Source organism: Pseudophryne corroboree, chromosome 3 (assembly GCF_028390025.1).
Source record: "Pseudophryne corroboree isolate aPseCor3 chromosome 3, aPseCor3.hap2, whole genome shotgun sequence".
NCBI classification, from domain to species: domain Eukaryota; kingdom Metazoa; phylum Chordata; class Amphibia; order Anura; family Myobatrachidae; genus Pseudophryne; species Pseudophryne corroboree.
The window spans coordinates 601,486,624-601,506,152 of NC_086446.1; the positions used below are offsets into that span (position 1 = coordinate 601,486,624).

A 19,529-nucleotide genomic window follows, 5' to 3' on the forward strand; every position below is an offset into this window, starting at 1 on the left:
TAAAAGCCCACTCCACAAGGAAGGTGGGCTCATCTTGGGCGGCTGCCCGAGGGGTCTCGGCTTTACAACTTTGCCGAGCTGCTACTTGGTCAGGGTCAAATACTTTTGTGAAATTTTACAAATTTGACACTCTGGCTGAGGAGGACCTGGAGTTTTCTCACCTGGTGCTGCAGAGTCATCCGCACTCTCCCGCCCGTTTGGGAGCTTTGGTATAAACCCCATGGTCCTTACGGAGTTCCCAGCATCCACTAGGACGTCAGAGAAAATAAGAATTTACTTACCGATAATTCTATTTCTCGTAGTCCGTAGTGGATGCTGGGCGCCCATCCCAAGTGCGGATTATCTGCAATACTTGTACATAGTTATAGTTAACAAATCGGGTTATTGTTGTTGTGAGCCATCTTTTCAGAGGCTCCTCTGTTATCATGCTGTTAACTGGGTTCAGATCACAAGTTGTACGGTGTGATTGGTGTGGCTGGTATGAGTCTTACCCGGGATTCAAAATCCTTCCTTATTGTGTACGCTCGTCCGGGCACAGTACCTAACTGAGGCTTGGAGGAGGGTCATAGGGGGAGGAGCCAGTGCACACCAGCTAGTCCTAAAGCTTTTCTTTTGTGCCCAGTCTCCTGCGGAGCCGCTATTCCCCATGGTCCTTACGGAGTTCCCAGCATCCACTACGGACTACGAGAAATAGAATTATCGGTAAGTAAATTCTTATTTTTTTTGTCCCCATAATTGCTTCTTTTAGATTTACCTGCCCAGTGGTGAATTCCTGCTCTTTCTCTCTTTCAGGTGTGGAAACAATTTTTGTGCCATCCATCGCTATGCGGAAACTCACAACTGTACGTATGACTACAAAACAACTGGAAGGAGATATTTGCAGGAAGTGAATCCTCTGATCTCTGCACCAAAACTCCCTAAAATCTAAGTGTCCACTGTGCATGGCTACACATCCGCCTACACAGACATCGATATTTTGCTAATCATGCAATTTATTTTTTGCCACTTCAAAAACTAAAACTTTGCCAAGTTGAAACAATTTGTTTTATTAAAATATGTGGATACCATTTTACTGGGATACATTCGGAGACTGGGGACAGTCGATGTATCAAAAAAGTTATAAAAAAAAAAAAAAGTCTCACTTTGATATCTTTCCTTGAATCACGTTGTGTGTTGTGTTTTAGATTGGCAAGAAAAATGCTATTTCACTAGACAAGTCTTTCAAAAGATGCACTTTACTGAGAAATTATTTACTGTATAATCTAAGGATATGGTAAGAGGGAGTCTTATATTTGTTTGTCTGTTTAAATTATTTCTAAAATATTTCAAGCTCCACAGTACAAAAATAATTGGTTTGATCCATCCAAATTAAGATACACATTGAACATACAGTATATTCATTTCAGCCATGCTCTTGGGTTTGCAATGCAGTGTTTCCGGTTATGCCATTAAATCATGCATTTTTATTCTTTTGTAATCTTAACTTTTTAAATGTCAGGGTTTGTTCCTCCTAAAATTACGGTTATGAAAATTCAAATAAATATTGTCTTTTAAAATGTTTCATTTATTTTCACGTTCTGTATAGTGACTATTATCATGCAGTTGTAAACTGCAATACTGTGATAATAGAAAAAATATATACTGTATTACTGACTTTATGCTCTATTAGATCTGACCAACATGCTGTGTTGGGCTTTATACAGTAGATTAGGAGGATTGTTCTTCTCAGTCTTGCAACAGTGCAAATATGCTATACAGATTACATAGAGCATGTACAGATCTGCTGCAGTGGACAGTCAATATAATCCTGAAAAATGTATCTTTCTGCAGCGGGGTACACTGGGTTCACACAGGGATAACATCGGGGTGTAGAGTAGGATCTTGATCCGAGGCACCAACAGGCTAAAAGCTTTGACTGTTCCCAAGATGCTCAGCGCCGCCTCCTCTATAACCCCGCCTCCGTGCACAGGAGCTCAGTTTGTAAGTTGGTGCCTGCAGTGCAGGACACTAAAAGAGCTTCTTTACAGAAGATAGACTTCAAGGGCTGCAGCACAGGCACTCTTAGTGCTAGATGTCATTTTGACATCTCATGCTGCAGCTCCATCACCTCCCCCGGCGGCACTGTATGCTCCCGCGCCCTGGTTGCTGGGTACTTACAGTGGAGGGCTCCGTTCTTTTTCATCAGGCACACACACTCGCCGCAGCTCTCCGGGATTGTGTGGCCACATCTAGGGAGGAGGTAAGAGGGTCCCCCAGGCGGGACCCGCTGCAACTCGTAATCCGGCGCAGCCATTAGGAGATGGCCCGCGTGCGCTGGCGTGGACACTGTGTTGGCGTGGACACTGTGTTGGACCCAACTAGACCACCAGGGCAGGAGCACAGGTCGTATTCTCCTATAATCCGTTTTATTGAGGCCCGCAGTACCCGGTGGTGAAGTCCAGCAAGGGGATAAGGCTCTGACCTGTAGCCCCTCCCCCAGCCCCTGGCCGCCATTTACAGTAAATGCTCCCTCCCTGGAGCTGCATCTCAGTCTCCCTCACTCCCTGTCAGCTTTTGGTGCCATCACATGCTGTGCTGATTCTGGGACTGCGGGCCAATGTCTCCTCTCTAAAGCCGCCTGCATCATCAGCGCTGTGCATTTACAGGACACTTAAGTATTCTACATGTCATTTAGACAGTGTTCGTTAAGAACAAGTGCATTACTACAGGGATATTTAGTACAGTACCCTGTGATATACATCCAGTCTTTACTGTGCATTGTTAAAATAAGATTTTACTTACCGGTAAATCTATTTCTCGTAGTCCGTAGTGGATGCTGGGGACTCCATAAGGACCATGGGGAATAGATGGGCTCCGCAGGAGACATGGGCACTTTCAGAAAGAATTTAGATTCTGGTGTGCTCTGGCTCCTCCCTCTATGTCCCTCCTCCAGACCTCAGTTAGAGAAACTGTGCCCGGAAGAGCTAACAGTACAAGGAAAGGATTTTGGAATCCAGGGTAAGACTCATACCAGCCACACCAATCACACCGTATAACTTAAAATAACTTTACCCAGTTAACAGTATGAACAATCACAGAGCATCAGATAAACTCTGATGCAACTATAACATAACCCTTATTTAAGCAATAACCATATACAAGCATTGCAGAAGAAGTCCGCACTTGGGACGGGCGCCCAGCATCCACTACGGACTACGAGAAATAGATTTACCGGTAAGTAAAATCTTATTTTCTCTAACGTCCTAGTGGATGCTGGGGACTCCGTAAGGACCATGGGGATTATACCAAAGCACCCAAACGGGCGGGAGAGTGCGGATGACTCTGCAGCACCGAATGAGCAAACACGAGGTCCTCCTCAGCCAGGGTATCAAACTTGTAGAACTTTGCAAAGGTGTTTGAACCTGACCAAGTAGCAGCTCGGCAAAGCTGTAATGCCGAGACCCCTCGGGCAGCCGCCCAAGAAAAGCCCACCTTCCTTGTGGAATGGGCCTTAACTGATTTAGGCAGGGCAACCCAGCCGCAGAATGAGCCTGCTGAATCGTGTTACAGATCCAGCGAGCAATAGTTTGCTTTGAAGCAGGCGCCCCAAGCTTGTTGGAAGCATACAGGATAAACAAAGATTCTGTTTTCCTGACCTTAGCCGTTCTGGCTACATAAACCTTCAAAGCCCCGACCACATCCAGTGACTCGGAATCCTCCAAGTCAGTAGTAGCCACAGGCACCACAATGGGTTGGTTTATATGAAAGGATGAAACCACTTTTGGCAGAAATTGTGGGCGGGTCCGCAATTCTGCTCTATCCGCATGGAAAACCAGATAAGGGCTTTTATGTGACAAAGCCGCCAATTCTGACACACGCCTAGCCGAAGCCAAGGCTAATAGCATGACCACCTTCCAAGTGAGATATTTTACTTCCACCGTTTTGAGTGGTTCAAACCAGTGTGATTTCAGGAAACTCGACACCACGTTAAGATCCCAAGGTGCCACTGGAGGCACAAAAGGGGGCTGAATATGCAGCACTCCCTTTACAAACGTCTGAACTTCAGGCAGAGAAGCCAGTTCTTTTTGAAAGAAAATGGATAAGGCCGAAATCTGAACCTTAATGGAACCCAATTTAAGGCCCAAAGTCACTCCCGACTGTAGGAAGTGAAGGAAACGGCCCAGCTGGAATTCCTCCGTAGGGGCATTTCTGGCCTCACACCAAGCCACATATTTTCGCCATATACGGTGATAATGTTGAGCCGTCACATCCTTCCTAGCCTCTATCAGCGTAGGCATGACCTCATCCGGAATGCCTTTTTCTGCTAGGATCCGGTGTTCAACCGCCATGCCGTCAAACGCAGCCGCGGTAAGTCTTGGAACAGACAGGGCCCCTGTTGCACAAGTCCTGTCTTAGAGGCAGAGGCCACGGGTCCTCTGTGAGCATTTCTTGCAGATCTGGATACCAAGTCCTTCTTGGCCAATCCGGAACAATGAGTATTGTTCTCACACCTCTTTTTCTTATGATTCTCAGCACCTTGGGTATGAGAGGAAGAGGAGGAAATACATAGACCGACTGGAACACCCACGGTGTCACCAGTGCGTCCACAGCTATCGCCTGAGGGTCTCGACCTGGCGCAATATCTCTGCAGCTTTTTGTTGAGGCGGGATGCCATCATGTCCATCTGTGGCAGTTCCCACCGACTTGCAATCTGCGTGAAAACTTCTTGATGAAGTCCCCACTCTCCCGGGTGGAGGTCGTGCCTGCTGAGGAAGTCTGCTTCCCAGTTGTCCACTCCCGGAATGAACACTGCTGACAGTGCGCTTACGTGATTCTCCACCCAGCGAAGAATTCTGGTGGCTTCTACCATCGCCACCCTGCTCCTTGTGCCGCCTTGGCGGTTTACATGAGCCACTGCGGTGATGTTGTCTGACTGAATCAGAACCGGTTGGTCGCGAAGCAGGAACTCCGCTTGACGTAGGGCGTTGTATATGGCCCTCAGTTCCAAGATGTTGATGTGAAGGCAAGTCTCCTGACTTGACCACAGCCCTTGGAAATTTCTTCCCTGTGTGACTACCACCCACCCTCGGAGGCTTGCATCAGTGGTCACCAGGACCCAGTCCTGAATGCCGAATCTGCGACCTTCGAGAAGGTGAACAGTCTGCAGCCACCACAGGAGAGACACCCTGGCCCTGGGGGATAGGGTGATTAACCGATGCATCTGAAGATGTGATCCGGACCACTTGTCCAGTAAGTCCCATTGGAAGGTCCTCGCATGGAACCTGCCGAAGGGAATGGCCCGTATGATGCCACCATCCTTCCCAGGACTCGAGTGCAGTGATGCACTGACACCTGTTTTGGTTTTAATAGATTCCTGACCAGTGTCATGAGCTCCTGAGCTCTCTCTATCGGGAGATAAACCCTTTTCTGGTCTGTGTCTAGGATCATGCCTAGGAGAGGCAGATGAGCTGTAGGAACCTACTGCGACTTTGGAATATATAGAATCCAGCCGTGTTGCCGTTACACTACCAGAGAAAGTGATACGCTGTTCAGCAACTGCTCTCTTGATCTCGCTTTTATGAGGAGATCGTCCAAGTACGGGATAATAGTGACACCTTGCTTCCGCAGGAGCACCATCATTTCCGCCATTACCTTGGTGAATATTCTCGGGGCCGTGGAGAGACCAAACGGCAACGTCTGAAATTGGTAATGACAATCCCGTACCGCAATTCTGAGGTACCCCTGATGAGGTGGATAAATGGGGACATGAAGGTATGCATCCTTTATGTCCAGAGTCACCATAAAATCTCCCCCTTTCAGGCTTGCAATGACCGCTCTTAGCGATTCCATCTTGAACTTGAACCTTTTCAGGTATATGTTCAGGGATTTTAAATTCAATATGGGTCTGACCGAACCGTCCGGTTTCGGGACTACAACATGGTCGAATAATAACCCTTCCCTTGTTGAAGGAGGGGAACCTTGACCACCACCTGTTGAAGATACAATTTGTGAATTGCAGTTAACACTGTTTCCCTCTCGTGGGGGGAAGCCGGCAGGGCCGTCGGTGAGGGGGCATCTCCTCAAAGTCCAGCTTGTATCCCTGAGACACAATCTCTATTGCCCAGGGATCCAACAGGGAGTGAACCCACTTGTGGCTGAACTTACGAAGACGTGCCCCCACCGGGCCTAGCTCCGCCTGTGGAGCCCCAGCGACATGCGGTGGATTTTGTAGAGGCCGGGGAGGACTTCTGTTCCTGGGAACTAGCTGTGTTGTGCAGCTTCTTTCCTCTGCCCCTGCCTCTGGCAAGAAAGGACGCACCTCGGACTTTCTTGTTTCTTTGTTCGAAAGGCTGCATTTGATAATGTCGTGCTTTCCTAGGCTGTGCAGGAATATAAGGCAAAATATCAGAATTACCAGCTATAGCTGTGTAGACCAGGTCCGAGAACCCTTCTCCACACAATCCTCAGCCTTCCATATGCCTCTTAAGTTGGCATCATCTGTCCATTGCATATTCTACAGGACACGTCAAGCAGAAATCGACATCTTTGACTCTAGGACCCAATATACTCATGTCTCTTTGGGCATGATATATATATATATATATATAATCTCTAATCTCTTAAGACAGCATCTTTTATTTATATATATATATATATATATATATATATATATATACACACACACACACTAGGGTCTCAATTTCTGCTGATAAGGTACCTGTCCACGCTGCCACAGCGCTATAAACCCATGCTGACACAATCGCCGGGCTGAGTAGTGTACCAAAATGTGCACGCTATCTGCAGGATCCCTGAGGATAGCTGTTACGTCAGGGCTACCTTTTGGGCAAACGTGACACCCTAGGGGAAGATTCCCATCGTATCCTGGCCCTAGTAGGGAAAGGATACTCCCTGAGAATTCTTTGTGGGAAACTGCAGTCTCTTGTCTGGAGATTCCCGCTCTTTTTCATCATGAGAGGAGGGAAATTTACCTCAGCTTTCTTCCCCTTAAACATGTGTACCCTTGTGTCAGGGACAGATGAGTCATCAGTGATATGCAAATCATCTTTTATTGCAATAATCATATATTGAATACTTTTCTGCCATTTTGGCTGTAACTTTGCATTATCGTAGTTGACACTGGAGTCAGACTCCGTGTCGATATCAGTGTCTATTATTTTGGATAGTGATCATTGAGAGACTCTGAAGGTCTCTGCGACATAGGGACAGACATGGGTAGATTCCCTGTCTGTTCTCTAATCTTTTGTGCAATAAATTCACCTTAGCACTTAATTACACATATCCAAACAGGTGTCGGCGTTGTCGACGGAGACACCCTCTCACACACACATTTGCTCCATCTCCTCCTTAGGGGAGCCTTTTACCTCAGACATGTCGACACACACGTACTGACACACCACACACTCAGGGAATGCTCATCTGAAGACAATTCCCCCATAAGGCCCTTTGGATAGACAGAGAGAGAGTATGCCAGCACACACCCCAGCGCTATTAACCCAGGAATAACACAGTAACTTAATGTTAACCCAGTAGCTGCTGTTTATATTGATTTTTGCGCCTAATTATGTGCCCCCCCTCTCTCTTTTTACCCTCTTCTACCGTGTAACTGCAGGGGAGAGGCTGGGGAGCTTCCTCTCAGCGGTGCTGTGGAGAAAAAAACATGGCGCTGGTGAGTGCTGAGGAAGAAGCCCCGCCCCCTCGACGGCGGGCTTCTGTCCCGCTTTCATGTACAATTTTTGGCGGGGACTCATACATATATACAGTGCCCAACTGTATATACGCAAACTTTTGCCAAAGAGGTCTCTAATTGCTGCCCAGGGCGCCCCCCCCCCCCCCCCCCGCCCTGCACCCTTACAGTGACCGGAGTATGTGGGTGTAGTGTGGGAGCAATGGTGCACAGCTGCAGTCCTGTGCGCTACCTCAGCGAAGACTGGAGTCTTCTGCCGCCGATTTCGAAGTCTTCTTGCTTCTTTCTTCCGGCTCTGCGAGGGGGACGGCTCCGGGATCGGACGACGAGGGTGAGATCCTGTGTACGATCCCTCTGGAGCTAATGGTGTCCAGTAGCCTAAGAAGCAGGACCTATCTGCAGAGAGTAGGGCTGCTTCTCTCCCCTAAGTCCCACGATGCAGGGAGTCTGTTGCCAGCAGAGCTCCCTGAAAATAAAATAAAAACTAACAAAATACTTTCTTATAGCAAGCTCAGGAGAGCTCACTAAACAGCAACCAGCTCGTCCGGGCACAGATTCAAACTGAGGTCTGGAGGAGGGACATAGAGGGAGGAGCCAGAGCACACCAGAATCTAAATTCTTTCTTAAAGTGCCCATGTCTCCTGCGGAGCCCGTCTATTCCCCATGGTCCTTACGGAGTCCCCAGCATCCACTAGGACGTTAGAGAAATCTATATACCTATTTCTCTGATGTCCTAGAGGATGCTGGGGTCCACTTCATGACCATGGGGTATAGATGGTTCTGCAGGAGCCATGGGCACTCTTAAGACTTTTCAATGGGTGTGAACTGGCTCCTTCCTCTATGCCCCTCCTCCAGACCTCGGTTTTAGAAATGTGCCCAGGCAGACTGGATGCACTCTGAGGAGCTCTACTGAGTTTCTCTGAAAAGACTTATGTTAGGTTTTTTATTTTCAGGGAGATCTGCTGGCAACAGTCTCCCTGCTTCGTGGGACTGAGGGGGCAGAAGTAGGAACCAACTTCCTAAAGAGTTTCATGGCTCTGCTCCTGGCTGACAGGACACCATTAACTCCTGAAGGGAACTGAACGCTAGCCGTGTCTAGATGCTCACTCCCACAGCACGCTGTCACCCCCCTCACAGAGCCAGAAGTTAGAAGACAGGTGAGTGTAAGAAGACAGATCTTCAATCAAGTAAAGTGACAGCTGAGGTACTGCACGGCTGCCGGGAGCGCAGCGCCCCATTGCTGTCCACACATACACAAGCACTGCAGGGCGCTGGGGGGGGGGGGGGGGGGTGTGCCCTGGGCAGCAAATAACCTTGTAAACTGGATAAAGGGGGGCATAAGATGCCAAGGCAGAGCACTACCCCTGCCAGTATAAATATTATGTGAAAAATCTCTGAGGAGAAATATGCCATTGCGGGGGCGGAGCTTCTTCAGTCAGACAGCACACTGTTCAGCGCCATTTTCTCTAATTCACAGACTGCAGAGAAGAAGCTGGTCCTCCACTTCTGAACAAGTATCGGGGTGAAAAAAAGGGGGGGGGGGCGGCCTAGGTGCTAAAACATATTGTTCATAATATAATAGCGCTTAAAGGTTTCTGTGTACGGAGTACGCGACACAGCGATTTTGTCTCTGTACAAAGTACGCGGCACAGGGATTTTTCTTTGGCGCTGGGTTGTGAACTGGCTGCTCCTAAACTGTGTCCCTCTGACAGATTTTACTGTGGGTCTATCCCCTATAAGTCCCAGTGTATCTGTGAGTGTGTGTTGTACACGTATGTGACATGCCTGAGGCAGGGAGTTCCTCCCCGGAGGAAGGCATTTTAGGTACACAGAGTTGTAATGTGGTGGCGCTGCCGGCACACCAAGAGCCTACATGGGTAAAAGAAATACGTGATAGTATGCATCATATCAATAGGAGATTGGATAAGGCTGAATGCTGGAGAAAATCTGTGGAAGATGTGATTTTTCAGGATTCTGTTCTTCCATCCGCAGGCGACCCCTCTAGGTCACACAAAAGACCATTTGCAAATGTTGTGAATACTGATACCGACACGAACACTGATTCTTGTGTCGACGATAGTGACTCCAGGGAAATAGATCATAAATTGGCTAAAAATCTACAATACAGGTATATGATTGTCGCTATAAGGGAAGTTCTGGAAGTCACGGAAGCCACTCCTGTACCTCAGGAGAAGGCTTATTTCTATAAAGAAAAGAAATCCAAGGTCACTTTTCCCCCTTCTCACGAGCTTAATACTCTCTTTGAGGGGATGTGGGTGAATCCCGAAAAGAAATTTCGTATTCCCAAGAGAATTCAGATAGCTTATCCTTTCCCGGTAGAGGACAGGAAAAAATGGGAGTCACTCCCTGTGTTAGACAGTGCACTGTCCAGGTTGACAAAGAAGGTAATTCTCCCTGCACCTGGCACGGCTTCACTAAAGGAGTCGGCAGACCGAAAGATGGAAACTACATTGAAATCCATTTATGTTGCCAATGGTACACTGCTCAGGCCCACAATTGCTTGCGCATGGGTGAGTTGCGCTAGTGAAAAATGGTCAGAAAGCGTGTAATCAGAAATTGACACGATTGATAAAGATGAGATACTCCTTAAGTTAGGGAATATCAAAGACGCTGCCGCATACATGCTAGAAGCAATGAAAGATATTGGATTCTTGAGTTCACAAGCCGCTACCATGGCAGTATCGGCTCGGCGGGCGTTGTGGATTCGCCAGTGGAACGCGGATGCAGATTCCAAAAGAAATATGAAGGCTCTCCCATATAAAGATGAGGCCTTATTTGGCGATCGACTAGATGCGTTAGTCTCGCCGGCTACCGCAGGTAAGTCGACATTTTTGCCCTCTGCGCCTGCACCGGCAAAAAAGACATATCACTCTCACATGCAGTCCTTTCAGCCCAATAAATACAAAAAAGCGAGAGGTTCCCCCTTCTTTGCAGGTAGGGGAAGGGAAAAGGGAAAGAAGTCCAGAGGCTTCAGGTTCCCAGGAGCAGAAGTCTACCCCTACTTCTGCCAAATCTTCAGCATGACGCTGGGGCTCCCTTGCGGGAGGCCACTCGGGTGGGGGCACGTCTCAAACTGTTCAGCCAAGGTTTGATTCTGTCTGGCCTTGAAAATAGTGTCCCAGGGATACAAGCTGGAGTTTCAAGACGTTCAACCACTTCAGTACCATGGGGTATAGACTGTTCCGCAGGAGCCATGGGCACTTTAAGACTATTCAAGGGTGTGAACTGGCTCCTCCCTCTATGCCCCTCCTCCAGACCTCAGTTTAGAAAATGTGCCCAGGCAGACTGGATGCACTCTAGGGGAGCTCTACTGAGTTTCTCTGAAAGACATGTTAGGTTTTTTATTTTCAGGGAGGACTGCTGGCAACAGTCTCCCTGCTCCGCGGGACTTAGGGGGCTGAAGTAGGAACCATCTTCCTGAATAGTTTCATGGCTCTGCTTCTGGCTAACAGGACACGATTAGCTCCTGAAGGGTACTGAACGCTAGCTGCGGCTATGTGCTCACTCCCACAGCCCGCCGTCACCCCCCTTACAGAGCCAGAAGACAGGTGAGTGTAAGAAGAAAAGGATCTTCAGACACGAGGATGGCTGAAAGGTACCGCGCAGCAGGCGGAAAAGGCCAAAGCCTCAGTCAAACAGCACACTGCTCAGCGCCATTTTCTCTGACGTCCTAGTGGATGCTGGGGACTCCGTCAGGACCATGGGGAATAGCGACTCCGCAGGAGACAGGGCACAAAATTTAAAAGTTTGACCACTAGGTGGTGTGTACTGGCTCCTCCCCCTATGACCCTCCTCCAAGCCTCAGTTAGGTTTTTGTGCCCGTCCGAGCAGGGTGCAATCTAGGTGGCTCTCATAAAGAGCTGCTTAGAGTAAAAGTTTTGATAGTTTTATTATTTTCAGTGAGTCCTGCTGGCAACAGGCTCACTGCAACAAGGGACCTAGGGGAGAAGAAGTGAACTCACCTGCGTGCAGGATGGATTTGCTTCTTAGGCTACTGGACACTAGCTCCAGAGGGACGATCACAGGTACAGCCTGGATGGGTCACCGGAGCCGCGCCGCCGACCCCCTTGCAGATGCCGAAGTAAGAAGAGGTCCAGAAACCGGCGGCTGAAGGCTTTTCAGTCTTCATGAGGTAGCGCACAGCACTGCAGCTGTGCGCCATTGCGCTCAGGCACACTTCACACCGGCGGTCACTGAGGGTGCAGGGCGCTGGGGGGGGGGCGCCCTGGGCAGCAATGTTAATACCTTTCTGGCTAAAAAGAATACATCACATATAGTCCATGAGGCTATATGGATGTATTTCACCGCTGCCAGGTCTCAGAAAAACCGGGAGAAGAGCCCGCCGGAATAGGGGGCGGGGCCTATCTCCTCAGCACACAGCGCCATTTTCCTACACAGCTCCGCTGCTAGGAAGGCTCCCAGGCTCTCCCCTGCACTGCACTACAGAAACAGGGTAAAAAACAGAGAGGGGGGGGGCATTTTTTTGCGATATTATATATATTTAAGCAGCTATAAGGAAACAACACTTATATAAGGTTGTTCCTATATAATTATAGCGCTTTGGTGTGTGCTGGCAAACTCTCCCTCTGTCTCCCCAAAGGGCTAGTGGGGTCCTGTCTTCTATCAGAGCATTCCCTGTGTGTCGGTACGTGTGTGTCGACATGTATGAGGACGATGTTGGTGTGGAGGCGGAGCAATTGCCGGTAATGGTGATGTCACCCCCTAGGGAGTCGACACCGGAATGGATGGCTTTGTTTATGGAATTACGTGATAATGTCAGCACGCTGCAAAAGTCGGTTGACGACATGAGACGACCGGCAAACCAGTTAGTACCTGTACAGGCGTCTCAAACACCGTCAGGGGCTGTAAAACGCCCTTTGCCTCAGTCGGTCGACACAGACCCAGACACGGACACCGAATCTAGTGTCGACGGTGAAGAAACGAACGTATTTTCCAGTAGGGCCACACGTTATATGATCACGGCAATGAAGGAGGCTTTGCATATCTCTGATACTGCAAGTACCACAAAAAGGGGTATTATGTGGGGTCTGAAAAAACTACCTGTAGTTTTTCCTGAATCAGAGGAATTGAATGACGTGTGTGATGAAGCGTGGGTTACCCCTGATAAAAAACTGCTAATTTCAAAGAATTTATTGGCGTTATACCCTTTCCCGCCAGAGGTTAGGGCGCGCTGGGAAACACCCCCTAGGGTGGACAAGGCGCTCACACGTTTATCCAAACAAGTGGCGTTACCGTCTCCTGATACGGCCGCCCTCAAGGATCCAGCTGATAGGAGGCTGGAAAATACTCTAAAAAGTATATACACACATACTGGTGTTATACTGCGACCAGCAATCGCCTCAGCCTGGATGTGCAGTGCTGGGGTGGCTTGGTCGGATTCCCTGACTGAAAATATTGATACCCTGGATAGGGACAGTATTTTATTGACTATAGAGCAATTAAAGGATGCATTCCTTTATATGCGAGATGCACAGAGGGATATCTGCACTCTGGCATCAAGAGTAAGTGCGATGTCCATATCTGCCAGAAGAAGTCTATGGATACGACAGTGGTCAGGCGATGCGGATTCCAAACGGCATATGGAAGTATTGTCGTATAAAGGGGAGGAATTATTTGGGGTCGGTCTATCGGATTTGGTAGCCACGGCAACAGCCGGGAAGTCCACCTTTTTACCTCAAGTCCCCTCCCAGCAGAAAAAGACACAGTCTTTTCAGCCGCAGTCCTTTCGTTCCTATAAGAACAAGGTAGCAAAAGGACATTCATATTTGCCCCGAGGCAAAGGAAAGGGTAAGAGACGGCAGCAAGCTGCCCCTTCCCAGGAGCAGAAGTCCTCCCCGGCTTCTGCAAAGGCCTCAGCATGACGCTGGGACCTTACAAGCGGACTCAGGGGCGGTGGGGGGTCGCCTCAAGAATTTCAGCGCACAGTGGGCTCACTCGCAGGTGGACCCCTGGATCCTGCAGGTAGTATCTCAGGGTTACAGGTTGGAATTCGAGAAGTCTCCCCCTCGCCGGTTCCTAAAATCTGCTTTGCCAACGTCTCCCTCAGACAGGGCGACGGTATTGGAAGCCATTCACAAGCTGTATTCTCAGCAGGTGATAATCAAGGTACCCCTTCTACAACAGGGAAAGGGGTATTACTCCACGCTATTTGTGGTACCGAAGCCGGACGGCTCGGTAAGACCTATTCTAAATCTGAAATCTCTGAACCTGTACATACAAAAATTCAAGTTCAAGATGGAGTCACTCAGAGCAGTGATAGCGAATCTGGAAGAAGGGGATTTTATGGTGTCCTTGGACATCAAGGATGCTTACCTTCATGTCCCAATTTGCCCTTCACACCAAGGGTACCTCAGGTTCGTGGTACAAAACTGTCATTATCAGTTTCAGACGCTGCCGTTTGGATTGTCCACGGCACCCAGGGTCTTTACCAAGGTAATGGCCGAAATGATGATCCTTCTTCGAAGAGAAGGCGTATTAATTATCCCTTACTTGGACGATCTCCTGATAAGGGCAAGATCCAGAGAACAGCTGGAGGTCGGAGTAGCACTAACTCAAGTAGTGCTCCAACAGCACGGGTGGAGTCTGAATTTTCCAAAATCCCAACTGATCCCGTCGACACGTCTGCTGTTCCTAGGGATGATTCTGGACACTGTTCAGAAAAAGGTATTTCTTCCGGAGGAGAAAGCCAGGGAGTTATCCGAACTCGTCAGGAACCTCCTAAACCCAGGGACAGTGTCTGTGCATCAATGCACAAGAGTCCTGGGAAAAATGGTGGCTTCTTACGAAGCGATTCCATTCGGCAGATTCCATGCACGAAGGTCACACAAGGAAGAAACTTCCAGGGCGTGTGGTCAAGCCTGGAAACGTCTCTTCACATAAATATACTGGAACTAAGAGCAATCTACAATGCTCTAAGCCTGGCAAACCCTCTGCTTCAGGGTCAGCCGGTGTTGATCCAGTCGGACAACATCACGGCAGTCGCCCACGTAAACAGACAGGGCGGCACAAGAAGCAGGAGGGCAATGGCAGAGGCTGCAAGGATTCTTCGATGGGCGGAAAATCATGTGATAGCACTGTCAGCAGTGTTCATCCCGGGAGTGGACAACTGGGAAGCAGACTTCCTCAGCAGACACGATCTTCACCCGGGAGAGTGGGGACTTCATCCAGAAGTCTTCCACATGATTGTAGTCCATTGGGAAAGACCAATGGTGGACATGATGGCGTCCCGCCTCAACAAAAAACTGGACAGGTATTGCGCCAGGTCAAGAGACCCTCAGGCAATAGCTGTGGACGCTCTGGTAACACCATGGGTGTACCAGTCAGTGTATGTGTTTCCTCCTCTGCCTCTCATACCCAAGGTACTGAGAATTATACGGCAAAGGGGAGTAAGAACGATACTAGTGGCTCCGGACTGGCCAAGAAGGACTTGGTACCCGGAACTTCAGGAGATGCTCACGGAAGATCCGTGGCCTCTACCTCTAAGAAGGGATCTGCTTCAGCAGGGACCGTGTCTATTCCAAGACTTACCGCGGCTGCGTTTGACGGCATGGCGGTTGAACGCCGGATCCTAAGGGAAAAAGGCATTCCGGAAGAGGTCATCCCTACCCTGGTCAAAGCCAGGAAGGAGGTGACTGCACAACATTATCACCGCATTTGGAGAAAATATGTTGCATGGTGTGAGGCCAGGAAGGCCCCGACAGAGGAATTTCAGCTGGGTCGATTCCTACATTTCCTGCAAACAGGATTATCTATGGGCCTCAAATTAGGGTCCATTAAGGTTCAAATTTCGGCCCTGTCGATTTTCTTCCAGAAAGAATTGGCTTCAGTTCCTGAAGTCCAGACTTTTGTAAAAGGAGTACTACATATACAGCCCCCGATTGTGCCCCCAGTGGCACCGTGGGATCTCAATGTAGTTTTGGATTTTCTCAAATCCCATTGGTTTGAGCCACTCAAATCGGTAGATTTGAAATATCTTACATGGAAAGTAACCATGCTACTGGCCCTGGCTTCAGCCAGGAGAGTGTCGGAATTGGCGGCTTTATCGTATAAAAGCCCATATCTGATTTTCCATTCGGACAGGGCAGAATTGAGGACGCGTCCTCATTTTCTGCCTAAGGTGGTATCAGCGTTTCACCTGAACCAGCCTATTGTGGTGCCTGCGGCTACTAGCGATTTGGAGGATTCCAAGTTGCTGGACGTTGTCAGAGCATTGAAAATATATATTTCAAGGACGGCTGGAGTCAGAAAATCTGACTCGCTGTTTATACTGTATGCACCCAACAAGCTGGGTTGTTCTAAGCAGACGATTGCTCGTTGGATTTGTAGCACAATTCAACTGGCACATTCTGTGGCAGGCCTGCCACAGCCTAAATCTGTCAATGCCCACTCCACAAGGAAGGTGGGCTCATCTTGGGCGGCTGCCCGAGGGGTCTCGGCATTACAACTCTGCCGAGCAGATACGTGGTCAGGGGAGAACACGTTTGTAAAATTCTACAAATTTGATACCCTGGCTAAGGAGGACCTGGAGTTCTCTCATTCGGTGCTGCAGAGTCATCCGCACTCTCCCGCCCGTTTGGGAGCTTTGGTATAATCCCCATGGTCCTGACGGAGTCCCCAGCATCCACTAGGACGTCAGAGAAAATAAGAATTTACTCACCGGTAATTCTATTTCTCGTAGTCCGTAGTGGATGCTGGGCGCCCATCCCAAGTGCGGATTGTCTGCAATACTTGTACATAGTTATTGTTACAAAAAAATCGGGTTGTTTATTGTTGTGAGCCATCTTTTCAGAGGCTCCTACGTTATCATACTGTTAACTGGGTTCAGATCACAAGTTGTACGGTGTGATTGGTGTGGCTGGTATGAGTCTTACCCGGGATTCAAAATCCTTCCTTATTGTGTACGCTCGTCCGGGCACAGTATCCTAACTGAGGCTTGGAGGAGGGTCATAGGGGGAGGAGCCAGTACACACCACCTAGTGGTCAAACTTTTAAATTTTGTGCCCTGTCTCCTGCGGAGCCGCTATTCCCCATGGTCCTGACGGAGTCCCCAGCATCCACTACGGACTACGAGAAATAGAATTACCGGTGAGTAAATTCTTATTTTCTCTTCCTCCAGGCTGCAGAGAAGAACGCTGGTCCTCCTCCACTGCTGAACTAAGTATCAGGGTGCAAAACAGAGGGCACAGTGAAACTTGGTCCTATATATATATATATATATATATATAATGTGTGTGTGTGTGTGATTTTAAAAGCGCTGCAGGTCTGTGGGCATTTTGTGTTACACAGACATTTTATTACTGCGCTGGGTTGTGAACTGGCAAATCCTATCTGTGTCCTTCTGGCAGACTTTACTGTGGGTCTATCCCCTATAAGTCCCGGAGTGTCTGTGGTGTGGTTGTGCACGTGTGTGACATGTCTGAGGCAGGGAGCTCTTCCCCTGAGGGAGCCATTTTAGGGACACAGAGTTGTAATGTGGTGGCGCTGCCGGCACACCATGAGTCTGAATGGGTGAAAGAATTACGTGATAGTGTGAAATATCGGTAAGAGATTGGATAAGTCTGAGTTTCATGCAGAAAGCTGGAGAAAATCGGTGGAAGATGTGATTTTTAGTGGTTCTGTGTTTTCATCCACAGGCGTCACTTCTGGGTCACATAAAAGACCATTTGCACAAATAGTACAAACTGATACCGACACGGACTCTGATTCCTGTGTCGGCACTAGTGATTCCAGGGGAATAGATCCTAAATTGGCAAAAAGCATTCAATACATGATTGTTGCTATAAGGGAGGTTTTGGAAGTTACGGAAGCCGCTCCTGTACCTCAGGAGAAGGCTTTTTTTTTTTTTAAAGAAAAGAAAATGAATGTAACTTTCCCTTCTCACGAGCAAATACTCTCTTTGAGGGAGTTTGGGCAAACCCTGAAAAGAAATTTCAGATTCCCAAAAGGATTCAGGTTGCTTTTTCCTTTCCCTTCAGAGGACAGGAAAAGGTGGGAGGCATCCCCAGTTTTAGACAGTGCCCTGTCACGATTAACAAAGTGATTCTCCCTGCACCTGGGACGGCTTCACTAAAGGAGCCGGCAGACCACAAGTTGGAGACTACGTTAAAATCTATTTATGTGGTCAATGGTACACTGCTCAGGCCCACCATTGCTTGCGCATGGGTGAGTAGTGCTATCGAAAAATGGTCAGATAACTTGTCATCTGAAATTGACACGATAGATAGAGACGAGATACTCCTAAAGTTAGGTCATATCAAAGATGCTGCTGCATACATGCTAGAGGCCATGAAGGATATTGGGCTTTAAGGTTCAAAAGCCGCTACCATGGCAGTCTCGGCTCGGAGGGTGTTGTGGATTCGCCAGTGGAATGCTGACGCAGATTCCAAGAGAAATATGGAGGCTCTCCTGTATAAAGGTGAGGCCTTGTTTGGAGATGGGCTGGATGCTTTGGTCTCTGCTGCTACCGCAGGTAAGTCGACATTCTTGCCTTATGCTCCAGCACCGACAAAAAAGACACATCACTCTCATATGCAGTCCTTTCGGCCCAACAAATAGAAAAAGGCCAAAGGTTACCCCTTCTTTGCAGGTAGAGGGAGAGGACGAGGAAAAAAGTCTGCAGCGTCTCCCAGATCGCAGGAGCAGAAGTCCACCCCTGCCACTGCCAAATCTGCAGCATGACGCTGAGGCTCCCTTGCGGGAGTCCGCTCGGGTGGGAGCACGTCTGAAACTTTTCAGTCAGATCTGGGCTCAATCTGGCCTGGACCCTTGGGTTTTGCAAATAGTGTCCCAGGGATACCAGCTGGAGATTCAAGACGTCCCCCATGCCGATTTTTCAAATCGACCTTACCAGCTTCTCTTCCAGACAGAGAAGTAGTAAAGGCTGCAATTCAAATATTATGTCAGGATCAAGTCATTGTCCTGGTACCCTTGTCACAGCAGGGAGGAGGTTTTTATTCAAGCCTCTTCGTAGTTCCGAAGCCGGACGGCTCGGTCAGACCAATTCTGAACCTAAAATCTCTGAATCTCTACCTGAAAAGATTCAAGTTCAAGATGGAATCTCTGAGGGCAGTGGTTTCCAGTCTGGAGGAAAGAGATGTCATGGTGTCGGTAGACAGAAAAAGATGCCTACTTACATTTTCCCATTTATCCTCCACATTATCTGAGGTTCACGATACAAGATTGCTATTACCAGTTCCAGACGTTGCCATTCGGACTCTCCACGGCACCGAGGGTGTTCACCAAGGTGATGGCAGAGATGATGGTCCTCCTTCGACAACAAGGAGTCAATATAATTCCTTACCTGGACTATCTCCTGATAAAAGCGAGATCCAAGGAACGGTTGGTGCAGAACATTGCACTCTCCCTGTCAGTGCTCCAACAACACGGTTGGATTTTGAATTTTCCAAAATCGCAGTTGGAACCAACGACAAGATTGTCTTTTCTGGGGATGATACTGGACACAGAAGTTCAGAGGGTATTTCTTCCAGTGGAAAAAGCTCTGGAGATCCAGAAAATGGTCAAAACCAACGAGAGTGTCGATACATCAATGCATTCGGTTGCTGGGAAAGATGGTAGCGGCCTACGAGGCCATACAGTTTGGCAGATTCCATACCAAAGTTTTCCAGTAGGATCTGTTGGACAAGTAGTCCGGATCCCACCTACACATGCACCAGAGGAAAATCCTGTCCTCCAGAGCCAGGATTTCACTCCTGTGGTGGCTGCACAGTTCTCACCTATTAGAGGGACGCAGATTCGGGATTCAGGACTGGGTCCTAGTAACCACGGATGCAAGTCTCCGAGGCTG

At 48.6% G+C, this 19,529-nt stretch overlaps 1 protein-coding gene across 3 annotated transcripts in view; it reads left to right on the forward strand.

The window, feature by feature from the left end:
* Window positions 1–1,556, forward strand: part of ZFAND4 (zinc finger AN1-type containing 4) — a 123,377-nt gene extending 121,821 nt beyond the window's left edge. For all 3 annotated transcript variants that reach the window (XM_063961496.1, XM_063961497.1, XM_063961498.1), the window contains exon 10: window positions 793–1,556. In XM_063961496.1, the coding sequence (XP_063817566.1) occupies window positions 793–928 (136 nt within the window). In that variant the 3' untranslated portion in view covers window positions 929–1,556. The remainder of the gene's footprint in view (window positions 1–792) is intronic.
* The last annotated feature ends 17,973 nt before the right edge of the window (window positions 1,557–19,529 follow it).